Source organism: Podarcis filfolensis, assembly GCF_964270895.1.
Source record: "Podarcis filfolensis genome assembly, chromosome: 7".
In the NCBI taxonomy this organism is placed as follows: Eukaryota; Metazoa; Chordata; class Lepidosauria; order Squamata; family Lacertidae; genus Podarcis; species Podarcis filfolensis.
The window spans coordinates 4,868,743-4,883,863 of NC_139603.1; the positions used below are offsets into that span (position 1 = coordinate 4,868,743).

Below are 15,121 nucleotides of genomic sequence, written 5' to 3' on the forward strand. Positions count from 1 at the left end.
AAGAAATAAACTGCCTCCCTCCTTTCTTGGCGCAGCCTTCTTTTGGGTGTGTTAGCAGAAAAGTTCTCATTAACAGCTGATAGGAGAACTGTATTCCAGATGGATTCTATTGTGCTAATAATGCTCTGCTTGCAACTTAACTTGGCATATGCTGGAAAGCATCTAGCATCATGTGGCACACTCTCAGGATGGATCTACACTGATCTGAGAAAATGCAAAAAAACCCCAAAACAACGTAATATAGCTCTCAACTCAATTTCCCATTAATGATGGATTGCTGCTCTACAATGCCCTCTGGAGTCACATTTTTATAACAAATTTTTGACGTTATAACCAGTGTAGATTAGTCCTCAGTCTACATACTGTTTAATTAGAAAGGTATCTTAAAGTGGGCAACAATAAATCAGCAAAACTATGATTAAACGTGAATGCAGTTAAAGTACACTATACCAAAACCAACAGCAAAAGAAACTGGAGAAAAGCATTATGGATTTATTTAGACAATTTATACACAGCTTAAGGTAAAAACAAAACAAAAAGAAATAATACCATTTGAATGGCATGGGGGGAGGAGGGTATTCCAGAGGGTCAGTGCCACTGTGGAGAAGGCTCATTTCTGCAATATTGCAAGGCAGCAATGCAATGGCCATGGATTAGAAGAATAACAACCTAGAAACAAACCAGTAACCAGTACAGTTCATTAAGAGCAGGGAAGACATGTATAATAAACGGAAGGACCGGTAACCAAGGATGAACACAGGCAAGTAGCTCTGAATTCTATGGGCAGTTGTCAGGAAAGCTAATGTTGCGAAGGAGCTGAGGTTGGTGAGGAAGAAAAGGGGCTTTTCCAGGTAAGGATGGTGAAATGGCAACAGATGACAAAAAGAAGGCAGAACTGCTCATCTCCTGTTTTGCATTTATCTTCTCCCAAAGGGGAACTGTGTCCAACCCTACATAAGCAGCAGGACTGATGTCTGGGGTGCAGGACTGCAGTTCAAGATAGATTAGTAGTTGGTCAAGGATGACCTAGTTGTGTTAAATTAGTTCAAGTCTTCAGGGACAGATGAATTGCTGATAGTTTTTCAGAAACCCTCTGTCTACCAACAGTGATAAATTTTAGAGAGCAGGTAAGTTGTTACAGGCCTGGAGACAGGCAAATGTCACTCCAGTCTTAAAAAAAAGGGGGGGAGATCTGGGAAATTTGAGACTATTCCATCTGACTTTGATTCTAAGGAAAATATTAGAAGATTACAAAGTAGTCATTTTATAAGCATATTGAAAACAATGCAGTGATTAGTAGAAGAGAAGCTGGATTTGTTAAAAATAAAGGCCACCAGACTAACCTTATATCCATTTTTATTGGGGTACTAGCTTAGTGAATTTTGTGGATGCTCTGGATGCAATTTGTCTTGACTTCAGGAAAAAAATTAACAAAGTCTTTTGGTTAGCAGGTTACATATAGGCAAACTAGATGATCTGGTGGATTCATAGCTGGTTGGAAAACTGTAATCAAAGACTGCTCATCAGTATTTCCGCATCAAATAAAAGTGTGGTTTTGAGTGGGGGGCAGCAGGGCTCTGTCCTGGGCCAGATACTCTACACCGTGATGTGATGTGATATGAATATATTTATATTTATATTTATATTATTTATATTATTTATATTATTTATATTATTTATATTATTTATATTATTTATATTATTTATATTTATATTTATATTGCAAAGGTTTCAGTTATAAAGAAATAAAGTGATGCAAAGAAAAATAGAAGAAAAGAAAAACAAACAGGCACAAAAATGTGTAGAAAATATATATGAATATATACAATATACGGAAAATACCCTAACCCATACATTCTTTTATCAATTTGATGTGATTCTTTGAATAGGTATGTATATATTAATAGTCTACTACATTTTGTATAAACTCATTCCAAATATTGTCGTATTTATCCAAACAAACCATTATATAAAAGTTCTATGAACAGATGGAAGAAATCCTTACCAGATTTGCAGGTGGCACAAAATTAAGAAGGGTAGTTAAGACCTCTTAAGACAGGAATAAAATTCAAAATAGCCATGATAGGCAAACAAAAACAAAAAAAGCACGCAGACAAAATAGGCAATAAATAAATAAATGAAATGCACCCGGAGAGTATCTAGTTTTGCAATTTTGTACATGTGGAAAGAATCTCGTTAATGGAATTCATCACAAGCAGCAAATGAGTCAGCAGGACTCTCCTCCCAGACAAAAAAGTGGCAATTATTTCCAACTAATGGGAAGTAATAGTTCCAGGGTTTTTTTTTACTACACTAGTTAGATCTCACATGGACTACTATGTCCAGTTCTGGACACCACACTTTAAGAATAACATAGATAGCCCCCTAGCATTCTGGCAGCAGGTGGGGGACTATCTTGTTGGATCTATTTGTTGCAGATACTTTAGCTGTACATCTCCTGCATCAATGAAGGGCTTATACCGGATGATCTACAAGGATCCATCCATCTCTGTGGTGCACAGTTCTGCGATACTATGTACACAGTTCCCATTCTGAAGTTTTCCTACTCAGTAGGGTGTCTCATGTTTCTTGTTTAGCTTGAATGAATAAGTCAGTGAGACATAGAATAATAGAATTGAAGACTAGAAGGGATCCAACTCTTTCCCCAGTAATAACCAGCTGTACAAATATAAGATGGGTGATACATGGCTTACATGTGAAAAGGATCTAGGGGTCTTAGTGGACCACAAGCTTAACATTATGTGTGAAGCAGCAACAAAAAAAATAAAAATAAAAGCTAATGCTATTCTAGGCTGCATCAACAGAAGTATAATGTCCAGATCAAGGGAAGTAATAGTACAACTCTATTCTGACTTGTTCAGACCACACTTGGAATACTGTGTCCTGTTCTGGGTGTCACAATTTAAGAAGGATGTTGACCAGCTGGAATGTGTGTTGAGGAGGCCAACCAGTGTGATAAAAGATCTGGAAACCAAGCTTTATGAGGTATTGTTGAAGGAGCTGGGTATGTTTAGCCTGGAGAAGAGGAGACTAAGAGAAGGTGACTGATAGCCATCTTCAAATATCTTAAGGGTTCTTACATGGAAGATGGAACATACATTCCAGAGGGTAGGACCTGAACCGATGGCATCAAGTCACAAGAAAGGAGAGTCCAACGAAACATCACGAAGAACTTTCTGACAGAGCTGTTCAACAGTCAGACTCCCTCAAGAGGCTGTGAGTTCTACCTTCCTGGGAGGTTTTTAAGCACAGGTTGGATGGCCATCTCTCATGGATGCTTTAGTTGAGATTCCTGCATTGCAGGGGGTGGGAATAGATGACCCTTGGTGTTGATTCCAACTCAACAATTCTATGATTCCATGATTCTATCCCAAGGGTCAACTAGCCCAACCCCCTCCTGGGTGCAGGAAATATACATCTAAAGTGCCTTACTGACAACTCTGATATATAAAATACAGGTTATGAGAATACACCTTATGAAATATTATAAACATTGCTATAGAAAATTATATTAATGCTGTTTGGAAAGTCACAAAGTCTATGGGAATCATATCATAGCTTGAGCACAAGGTGGTGCTATTACACAACACAGAACAAATAATCAAGGAGCAGCAATTGCTGTCTGAAGTCTGTAACCACCAGACAAAGGAATCTCAACGAGAAAGGAAGCAGATCACCATTACAAGCAAATCTATAGAAATTTCATGTGGAAATAGGCACCATATCCATTTCTAGTTTAAAAATACGAAAGTTTACCTTGCAAACTTACACTGGACAATCAACTTTGGCAGTTGTCTTAGAAAGAATCATCACGTGTTTCAGATCTGAGAGAAGAGGCTGTGAATATGGAAATAAATCACAACAGCAGGCAAGTTGTGTCTTTTTTTCTATATCTCTGTGCATGTGTGGCAATGTGTGAGTCTTTCCGCTATTCAGTGGTGGAGGAAAAGAAAAGTGGGTCTCTGGTGGCAAATGTGCTGAAGGATTTGAGAGTAGATGCAAAGGAGCTGTCTGCTCGGAGAGCCCGGCTGGTTTCTAAGAGCTCCAAGCAGTATTTCCAGCTGGATCCTCATTCTGGGGATTTGATATTAAAGGACAAAATAGATCGAGAATCTCTGTGTGGTCAGAATGATCCTTGTCTTCTGTTCTCTGAAATCTTGCTGGAAAACCCATTGCAGCTGCATAGAATTGAAGTTCAGATAGAGGATGTGAATGATAATTCCCCCACATTTTCCACAAATCAAATCCTATTTCAAATATCAGAGCACATTCCAACAAATACACGATTCCCTTTGGAAACAGCTCAGGATTCAGACCAAGGAGAAAATGCTATCCAGAGCTACACCCTTAGTCCTAATGAACATTTTAGGCTGGATGTGCAAAGACAAACTGATGGTACCAACTATGCAGAACTGGTGTTAGAGAAACCACTAGACCGTGAGGTGAATCCACAGATTTCCCTTATTCTGTCAGCAGTTGATGGAGGGACCCCAAAAAGAACTGGAACAGTGCAAATTATTATTGATGTTCTGGATGCCAATGACAATGTGCCTCAGTTTGACCAATCTGTGTACAAAGTGGCACTAATGGAAAACAGCCCATTGGATACACTGGTCACAAGAGTTGAAGCCAGTGACAAGGATATCGGTGCCAATGGTCTCATCACGTACTCTTTCAGCCAAGTGCCAGAAAAGATGCTGAGAATATTCAAGTTAAATAAGCAAACTGGAGAACTTATTCTCAAAGGAACACTTGATTATGAGGAAATTAGTAAGTATGAGATGCACATCAAAGCCACAGATGGAGGAGGCCTTTCTGCTTACTGCAAAGTCATTGTGGACATTGAGGATGAGAACGACAATGCTCCAGAGATTACCATCACTTCCATCACCAGTCCCTTACCTGAAGACTCTCCCCCAGACACAGTGGTGGCCCTTTTCAGTGTCACAGACATGGACTCTGGAGACAGTGGCAGAACTGCCTGCACCACTGAAGTCAACCTGCCATTTGTGCTCAAACCCACAGAGAACAACTATTACCAGCTGGTGACCCAACAGCCACTGGACAGAGAAAAAGTCAGTGAATATAATATCACCATCACAGCCACAGACAGAGGCTCTCCCAGACTCACTTCCACAAGAATACTTCATGTTGATGTGTCAGATGTCAATGACAACCCTCCAGTGTTTGAAAAGCCATTCTATGAAATGCAGTTAAGAGAAAACAATATTCCAGGTCTTCTGATCAATTCGGTCCATGCTGTTGATCTGGACACAGCGCAGAATGCCAAAGTGACCTACTCGCTTTTGCCTGGGAAGGTCAATGATGGCCCCACATCCTCTTACATCTCCATCAACTCTGAAACGGGGAACCTGTATGCCATCCGGTCTCTGGATTATGAGGAAGTAAAAGATTTCCAGGTGACGGTGAGGGCTGTGGATTCAGGTTCCCCTCCACTGAGCTCAGAAGTTCCCATCCGTGTTCAGGTCGTGGATGAAAATGACAATGCCCCCTTCATCCTCTACCCTCTCCAGAATGGCACTTCCCCCTCGAATGACCTGGTTCCCCGAGGGGCAGAGACTGGCTACCTGGTCACCAAGGTGGTGGCTGTGGACAGGGATTCTGCACAGAACTCTTGGCTTTCCTACCAGCTGCTGAAGGCCACAGAACCGGGTCTGTTCACAGTGGGGGCCCAGAATGGAGAAGTGACCACCCTGAGGCCGGTCAGCAACCGAGACAGCTTCAAGCAGAATCTGATTGTGGTGGTCCGAGACAACGGCCATCCTCCCCAGTCCACCTCTGCCACGCTCAGAATCCTTCTAGTGGACGGCTTCTCTGACCCTTATCTGAAAAGTGTGGCTCTCCCAAAGGAGGAAACCGTGGAGGAGGAAGACCCCAGCCTGACGATGTATTTGATCATCTGCTTGGCTGCCATCTCAAGCATCTTTCTCATTTCTGTAGTGGCGTTTATTGTAATCAAGTTGCAGAAACGTGAAAAGTTCATAGCAACCTATAATTCTGCAGCCAATTTCCCGGTGGGACCTGATTCCCAGGAGAACTCTGCGGATTCTGGTGCTGGATCTCTATCCCAGGCTTACAACTATGAGGTGTGCTTAGCTGGTGGGTCTCTGAACAGCGAATTCCGGTTTCTCAGGCCCCTGTTTCCTGTTTTCTCTGTGGAGCCTCCTAACACTCAGCTGAATCCAAGGTGTTCCAATGATTCTGAAGGAGTCCCCAGTCATGCAGGTGAAAGTCAACATGGGGTTCAGGTGAGAGTACCATTTGAATCCCTTTTGTATGGCTTCATTTAAAACTGTTTTTGCTACTTTCCTGATGAATATTATCCTTTGTTTCTTCCAGTGAAACCTAAGCTCAAGTATTCCTCTCAAAACATCAGAAATAATAGTTTCTTATTTTTTCTGTTTGAGTACTTTGTTGTATTTTCCATAAAAAATATCGTATTGATCTTTCACATCATTCACATTATGTGATACCTTACTACATGAGTTTATATATCACTATGAATCCTGTTCCCTTTCTCTTCTCAATAGAAGTGGCCAGTCAATGACGTATTGCCAAAGAACTGAGAGGGATATAATAGACTTTTCTTTAGAAAATATATCTGCATTGTGCATTCTAAGATTAAAAGTGAGCCATGCTGACGGATGGCTCACAAAATGTCAGCATTTTAAAGTGCATTTATTCTAATATACACATTTTTATATGCAATTTCCCTTAATATAATGCAATGTTTATGCATTTCTATTCACACTTTCCCTGATATACACATTCCTGCACACATTTTTTGCTTGGAAAATTGCACTGCAAAATTTGGAAAAGTATGGATTTCGAAGGACAGTTGCGTTTCAAGTCTCAAATAGTTTTTGGAAGTGTGGGTTAGGTGATGAACTGAATTTCTCCCCCTTCCTTATGCTTAACAGGACTAAAAAGAAGCAGACTGAAATACATGTAAGCAATGAGAGGTTTTCAACAAGAAGCAAGCCTTCATCTTTATGGGCATATTATCATTATTTCCCCCAATATTTCCTGGGTACTTTCCTTGCAGCAAAATAATCTGCTATGAACAGAGTACCAGTAAAGCAAAGCCTTTTCTGTTAGGTATATTGCTATGTAGTGAAGTTCTCACCCTGGGCCAGCAGGGGGATACTGTAGATAGTTATGCAAATAAGGGATAAAAAATGACATTCAGTGATTGGATAGTTTTAGAAAATTGTTACAGTTACACTGTACTGGAGCTCTATATAAGCAGGCTGACTGAACCGTTCAGCTCAGTTCTGTCCTGGCCTGTGGATAAACAAGAGCTGTTTGAAGAATCGCTGTGTTGTCTTCTAAGTTCACCCACAACTTAACATATATCATTCAATGAGTATCCATTCGAAGAATACAGAATTGGTGGGGAGGCTTATTCGAGTTTCAGTCTGCAGACCATAAATATAAAATAGAGTGTAAAATGAAAAGTGCCTTTTGGACACCCCTTTTCTTTGTATTTGTGGCTTTGAGGACGGCAGCTCTCATTCCTAAATCAGAAGTAAAGGTAGAGGGGTTTCATAAACTCTTCATTTGCAAGACAACCATAGGATAAAAAACAACCACAGCAGTAAGAAAGGCAAACAAACAGTGCATTTTAAAATAAGGGCATAACAAAATCCCTGAACAGAAATAGCTAATAAATATAGACCGATCTGACTCAGAAGAACGCATCTTCCTTTTAATAATTGTGGCCTAGTTTTTATTGCTACAACAAGGAAGTTGACTATATTTTCCTCTAATCTTAGGGTTGGAGTCTACCATTAAAACTGAAATATAGAATTCCTCTGCATTTCCCAAATGTAGAGAAAGTGTTGGTGAGATAAAATGCAGTATAGGAGAACATGAGCAGATGTTTCGACTGAACCATTTTTGCAAGGGCAAACTCTCAAGTGCCAAAGCAGCCTTGTAAACTGACTTATACAAAGTCAGGGATATAACTGTTGATGCCAAAGCACCCAACCTAGCCATTGGAAATCACATTTTGTATCTAGGGGTATTTAATATTTAAATACCAAGCAAGTTGATAATTACTACTAGGTTGCAGACTAAGGTAAAGTGGTATGCAAACTCCTTTTGTCAGGGCTAATGAATTTTGCAAGTTAAGATCTTGAAGTCTGTGTTAACCCAAGTGGAAGCAGATCGGGTAGTAAATAGGCAGTGGTTTTAACACCATTGTAGTTTTTGTTAGCCAAAAACAGAAGTATTTATCAACAAAGCCAGGGATAGGTAGCCCAAACCTGCTGAGGTCAAGATAAATATAGGCAAAGCTAGGAACTGATTGCTATTGTTTTCTAAGAACACATACCTGCTTTGGTTGTAAGACTACATTGGAGACACATCTTGGAACACAGAAAAGTATTTCTTGGTTTCTCAAAAAAGTGGTTTGTGTTGTCTAAGGATTCATTAATCCCCAGCATTCAATCTTGAACTCCATACATAATCTTGGTAAACACTTTGGCTTTGTACACCTTCAAAACTGAAGCTGTATGATGACCGCCTTTCGTATAGTATAACCTCAGTAGTGCAGCAAGACTATTCAGTGCAGACAATACAGTGTTTTGTATCTGATGCGACTGGGAAAACAATGAACCAAAAAGTAATTCCAGCATTTAAAATTATTGACTTGTACTACTACATGCTCACTGACGGCTCATTTATATTTTTCTTTGGAAAAATAATCACTTTTTGTTTTACCATAGTTGACTGCCAACTGTTCAGTCTTGCAGTAGCTTGAGAATTTAGACTTCAGTCTTTTCAGATTAACCTAAAGTTGTGAAGCATGTACAGCATGATCTGTATATGAATGAATGAATGAATCTTTATTTGCATCAGCCATCGGCCATCAAAACAAAACATCAATACTCTATATATAGAAAAGAAATAAAAAGACAATTATATAAAATACATTTTAGGGTTTTGAATCAGTAGTCAAATAGTGGATCTTATTCCAATTGCCCCAGCTAAAAACCTTGCAACCTTTGCTGTCGCCTGCTCATCTTGATCTGCCAAGAGAAAACACACTGTGGCAGTGGCTGGGTGACCCAGAATGGACAATAAAAGAGGGGTGATAACCTCGTCTCTCAAGTCTTCATAAAGAGTGCAAGCCAGAAGGGCACCACCGATTCATTACTGCCATCTCCGCAGTGACATGGTCTGTATATAGAACCAATGACATTTCTGTACCAGTCAATATAGAGAAGTGGTACACTTGAGCATATAGTTCAGGAAAGAGATCATTCAAATAAATATTAAAAAACAGAGGGGCTAGAAAACATCTCTGTTACCCCACATGCAGACCCTCCAAGTTTCCCTGTTTTCCAGGAACAGTCCTGATTTAGAGAAACCGTCTCGGTTTCTGATTTGATCCCAGAATGTCCCACTTTTCCTTAGGATGACCCTACTTTCATTGGAAAAATGTTGGCCGGTATACACATGCCATTAGAATGGGGTTCCTAACATCACCCTTGGAATTACATCTAACCTGCACCTTTGAACTGCTGTCTAGCTGCCTTTTTTATTATTATTCAGCCACATGGTGGCAGCAGAGGCATATGCATTAATTGGAACTCAGGATTTTGTTTTGTGAAAAATCCCTCTGGAAGATCACAGGAATATTTGGAACAAGAAGAGAGCTAAGAAGACGGTCTGTGAGAAAATATATAATATTCAGTACAGCAAAGCCATCAGCACTGCAGCACCAAATTTACTTCCCCAACAACAGAGATGGTCACTGGATGAGAGTCAGAAAGTGTATATTTTGGCCAGAAATTGAAGAGGCAAACCTTGAACCATGGGAGACTGCTTCAGGAGAAAACAAGGTCTGTATCTTTTTCTTTTCCTTTGTTTTCCTGGAGCATTGTGTGTTTCAAGCCATTATTCTGTGCCTGAAGAAAAGAAAACTGGGTCTTTGGTGGCTAATGTGCTGCAGGATTTGAAACTGGGAACAGGGGAGCTGTCAGCTCGCAGAGCCCAACTAGTGTCCAAAGACACTAAGCAATATTTCCACCTTAATACTCACTCTGGGGATCTGTTGATAAGTGAAAAAATAGACCGAGAAGCTTTATGTGGCCAGACTGATCCTTGCTTGCTTCTCTCACAAATTGTGCTGGAAAACCCATTAGAGCTCCACAGTATTGTAGTCAAGATAGAAGATGTGAATGACAATGTTCCCAAATTCTCTACAAAGGAATTTGATCTGGAAATTCCTGAAAATGTCTCTCCAAATACACATTTCCCATTGGAATCTGCCCAAGATGAGGACCTAGGGAGAAATAGCATCCAAAACTACACTCTCAGTCCCAATGAACATTTCCACCTCGATGTTAAAAGTGATGAGGATGGAAACAAGCATGTGGATCTTGTCCTGGAGAAGCCACTGGACAGGGAGAAGGAGCCACACTTTGGACTGACTCTCACAGCTGTGGATGGAGGGGAGCCACAGAGAACAGGTACAGTTCAAATAAATATTGATGTTCTTGACAATAATGATAATTCCCCACAGTTTACTCATTCTGAATATAAAGTAAGGTTAAAGGAAAACAGCCCACGGGGAACTCTGGTCTCCAAAGTGGAAGCTACAGATTTGGATTTTGGTTCAAATGCACAGATCACCTACTCATTCCACCGGATGCCTAAAAAAATACACAATTTGTTCCACCTAAATGAAATCACTGGGGAAATCACTGTTTTAGGTCAAGTTGATTTTGAAAAAGAAACCAGGTATGACATGAAAATTAGAGCAACAGATGGAGGGGGCCTTTCAGGGCACTGCAAGGTTCTGGTAGAGATTGAGGATGTGAATGACAATGTCCCTGAAGTGTCCATCATATCCATCACTAGTCCTTTGGCAGAGGATTCTCCCCTAGAGACGCTTGTGGCTCTCTTTACTGTAACAGATCAAGACTCTGGTGATAATGGCAGAACCATGTGCTCTGTGGAGACAAATCTTCCCTTTGTCTTAAAACCCACAATGGATAACTATTACCAGCTTGTGGTCCAAAGCTCCCTCGACAGAGAGAAAGTCTCGGAGTATAATATCACCATCACAGCCGTTGACCAGGGCTCCCCCAGGCTCACTTCAACAAGAATTATTAATGTTCAGATCTCAGATGTCAATGACAACCCTCCAGTATTTGAAAAGTCTTCATGTGAAATGCAGATACGGGAAAACAATATTCCAGGACTGCTCATTGGCTCAGTCCATGCTTCTGATCTGGACACCGAGAAGAATGCCAAGGTCACCTACTCCCTTTTGCCTGGGAAGGTCACTGATGGCCTTGTGGCCTCTTACATCTCAGTCAACTCTGAAAGCGGAAATCTGTATGCCCTCCGATCTCTGGATTACGAGCAGATCAAAGATTTGAAAGTGACAGTGAGGGCTACAGATGGAGGGTCTCCTTCCCTCAGCTCAGAGATTACTGTCCGAGTCATTGTCATAGACGAAAACGACAACGCTCCCTTCTTCCTCTACCCTCTTCAGAACAGCACATCCCCCTGCAATGAGCTGGTGCCCAAGTCGGTGGAGGCCGGCTACCTGGTCACCAAGGTGGTGGCTGTGGATGGAGATTCTGGCCAGAACTCGTGGCTTTCCTATGAGCTGCTGAAGGCCACAGACCCTGGTCTTTTCAGCATAGGAGCCCAGAATGGGGAAGTGAGAACCAGGAGAGCCCTGACCGAGCGAGACACCAGCAAGCAGAGACTCCTGATAGTGGTCAGGGACAACGGGCTCCCTCCCCAGAGCAGCACTGCAATGCTCCATGTCCTTCCCGTGGGTGGCTTTTCGGATCCTTATATGAAGGCTGTGGAGGTCAGTAAAGAGGAACACCAAGAAGATGGGACCTTGACCTTGTACTTGGTGATCTGCCTGGCTGCAGTCTCCTTTGTGTTCCTTGTTTGCATTGTTTCCTTTGCTGCCATCAAGATCTGCAGGAGGGATCCCAGGGAAAGTTTTATCGCTGCCTCTCCTCACTTCCCACCTGCCAGACCCGACATCCCAGAGAACTGTGGCGATTCTCAGAGCGGGTCTCTTTCCAGGAGTTACCACTACGATGTGTGCTTAACCGGTGGGTCCTTGAGCAGCGAGTTCAGGTTCCTCAGGCCCCTCATTCCTGTTTTTTCTGTGGGGGACCCAAGCCTCAATGTGAACCAGACCCCTCCGTCTGCTTCCCAAGATATTCCTGATGCTTTGGAGAGCAGGAAGCCAATGGAACAGGTGAGAGTGATTAGTGTTTTTAATACAAATAGAAAAAATGAAATCGTCTTCTCATTTATCTCCATATTATTCTGTGTTGAAATGATTCATAGTGGCTTGATTGAAAATTGGATTTGGAGATTTGTGAAGGAAAAAAATTCACTCAGCACCTGCCATCTTTCTAGCTGGTTCAACTTTTCTATTCCCTACCTCCTCTTTCTTCCACCCATCACTTATTCAAGACAATTCTTTCACATGTATTGTTGAGCTTTTATGTGAGCCTTTTTGCACATAACTGTTAGTTTATATAGATGCATGTATGAAACTTTATAGGACCAGAGTTCCCAGATACCTATACACAATGTTTAGAAATGCACTTACATTAAGGGAGATATATAATCCACACTTTTATTGCAGCTGTCATACTTGATGCATATGTAGTGGAACCATCCTAAGCTTTCAGTTGTATATTCTTTGAATCTTATGAATCTTTCCTGTCACTAATATGTGTGAACACCTATTTGGTTTCATTTGAGCAAGAGGACTCTGACCCAAGCCACTGTAAGCCACAAGGAAACATAGGAACATAGGTAACTGCCTTATCAAACCATTGGTCCATACAGCTCAGTATTGTCTACAGCCTACACTGACTGGCCGCCAGTTTTCAAGGCAGGGGTTTCTCCTCACCCTGCCTGGAGATGCCAGAGTAGATCGAACCAGGGACCTTCTGCCTACAAAGCAGGTGCTCCGCCACTGAACTACAGCCCTTGCCCTAGAACTTCTGCCGGGTTTCTACCAGTCTCTCCTTTGTTTCACAGGTAACTGCAGCACTGCCTGCACTGAACCCTCTAAAGATGTGAAAGAATTAGATAAAGTATTGCTGTCTCCAAAGAATCATTTCCACAAAATAGGCTGACATCCTTGCTCTCCAAGTAAAGTACTCTGAAACAAAGATTACCAGGAATGCAGACGAGTACTTGGGCAGTACAGCTGCACAAGACAGCAAAATCTAAATGAAAATTCTAGGCTGTGCTTGATCCCTAATATGAAGAGTCAAATATGATTGAATAATCTCACCTGCCCACCCACTCCCATCTTGGTGGTCTCTGGTTCTTTCTGGGAAAATATGGAAATGTCTGCTGCCACAGCTGTTGTAAGAGGTATGATGATGAAATGCATATCTCCATGAGTTCAGACCTATGTAAACTTGGAAGTCTCTCTCTAAAACATCAGCAGACACGGCACATTCATCTGACACACAGGCAAAAGCAAATGAAAGCTTATTTATTCAATAATCACTCCAACCCACTGCAAACCATTCCTCTGGGTTCACTCTACATTTGGAGGATGGAATGGGATCATGTTGCTGGTCATGACACTGACATCACTGTGTGCTTCTGGTCCATCTGCATCTCCTCCAGCCACAGTGCTGAAGGTCTGAAAATGGGCACCTGCACGAGGAATGGTGTGTGTGCTTAGGTGCTCCACATGACTTCAGATTTTGCTAGTGCAGGGTTCCTAATCATATGGAGTACCTAGATGTGTCCTGCTGTGTAGCTCTGCTGACTCCATCTCCTGACATCTTTCAAAGGATAGATGGGGAAATATCTTTGACTCGGGATTTTTTCAAATCATCAGTAGGAATCTACACAAACTTGTACTTTCCCAGTCTTATTTGAGAAGTGGGCTTTTGGGGGGGGGCTCTTATTTTGCTTTATTTTTCCATTTATTGTTATTTTTAAAATAATAATTGCAGCTGTAGGTAAAAAGCCACGTTTTATGTTGTTTTTATTTAGCTTTCCAGCATTTTTATTTAGCTGTTGCTTTCTCATATGAAATCATATTTATTTTTTCCTGATTGCCTCTTATGTAGACTGCTTAGAGGTGTCTTTTTATATTAAGCAGTGCCATTTTTAATCAATAAACAAACGAGTAAAAATAATGATAAGCAATTCCCAGGGGTGTTTTTGAGGGAATGCATAGCTGACCCCCATATTTCCCCCACACTGTGAATGATGCTACATCATGATGTAGTGTGATTCCGAGGTGCATTCTGTCCCAGGAAAGAAGCCAAGCTCCAATATGAAGCAGCAGGGAGCCCTCTCTGTATTTGTGAAAGAAAGGCAGACAGACAGACAAAGTCTTATTCACCTTGAAAATGTAAGAAGCCCTCCTTTATTGCTGAATATCTGCCCCCCCCCCCCCCGATTAATGGTGAAAATGTGTGGAGAGTGATAGTCTAGATTTAATTAAAAAAAAAAAACTTCTGTGCATATTGTCTGGTGAGAACAGACTAAATAACGGAGTTTCAGAGGTGGTGAGTGTTATGTACCGAAGTTCTCACCCTGGGCCAGCAGGGGGATACTGTAGATAGTTCAGGTCCACATATGCAAATAAGGGATTGAAAGTGACGTTCAGTGATTGGATAGTTACAGAAAATGGTTACTGTTGCGTTCTAGTGGAGCTCTATATAAGCAGGCTGGCTGAACCCTTCAGTTCAGGACTGTGAATAAACAAGAGCTGTTTCAAGAATCGCTGTGTTGTCTGATATGTTCACCCACAACTTAACAGTGAGAGACTCACCACAGGGAATGGCTGAGACTGTGTCACGTGCAATTGTGCCCCCTGAATGAAGAGAGCAAGACAGGCACCTGATAAGGCAGGTGACAAGAGCCTTCCTTCTGACAACCTAGGAGTTTAATGGTTAATACCAATTCTATGAAATGAATGGAGAGAAAAATGAGCTCCTAATGGGCAGGGATGATTACATTTCCACATTGTTATTATTCTACAGTCAAAAAAGAAGAAGAAAATATGAAAGATGTTCTTGTATCTCTTTTACCTTTCTGCAAAAGCACA

The 15,121-nt window shown here is 41.4% G+C and overlaps 1 protein-coding gene and 1 pseudogene across 2 annotated transcripts; both read left to right on the plus strand.

Moving 5' to 3' along the window:
- The first annotated feature begins 3,400 nt into the window (after positions 1-3,400).
- Positions 3,401-6,347, plus strand: LOC310767502 (protocadherin beta-16-like). The gene has a single exon (XM_083624542.1). The coding sequence runs from the start codon at positions 3,867-3,869 to the stop codon at positions 6,330-6,332; it is 2,466 nt and encodes an 821-aa protein (XP_083480668.1). The 5' UTR covers positions 3,401-3,866; the 3' UTR covers positions 6,333-6,347.
- A 3,315-nt stretch (positions 6,348-9,662) lies between these two features.
- LOC310767497 (protocadherin beta-16-like) lies at positions 9,663-12,557 on the plus strand (annotated as a pseudogene). The gene has a single exon. The product of its transcript is annotated as a protocadherin beta-16-like (transcript).
- Positions 12,558-15,121: the final 2,564 nt, after the last annotated feature.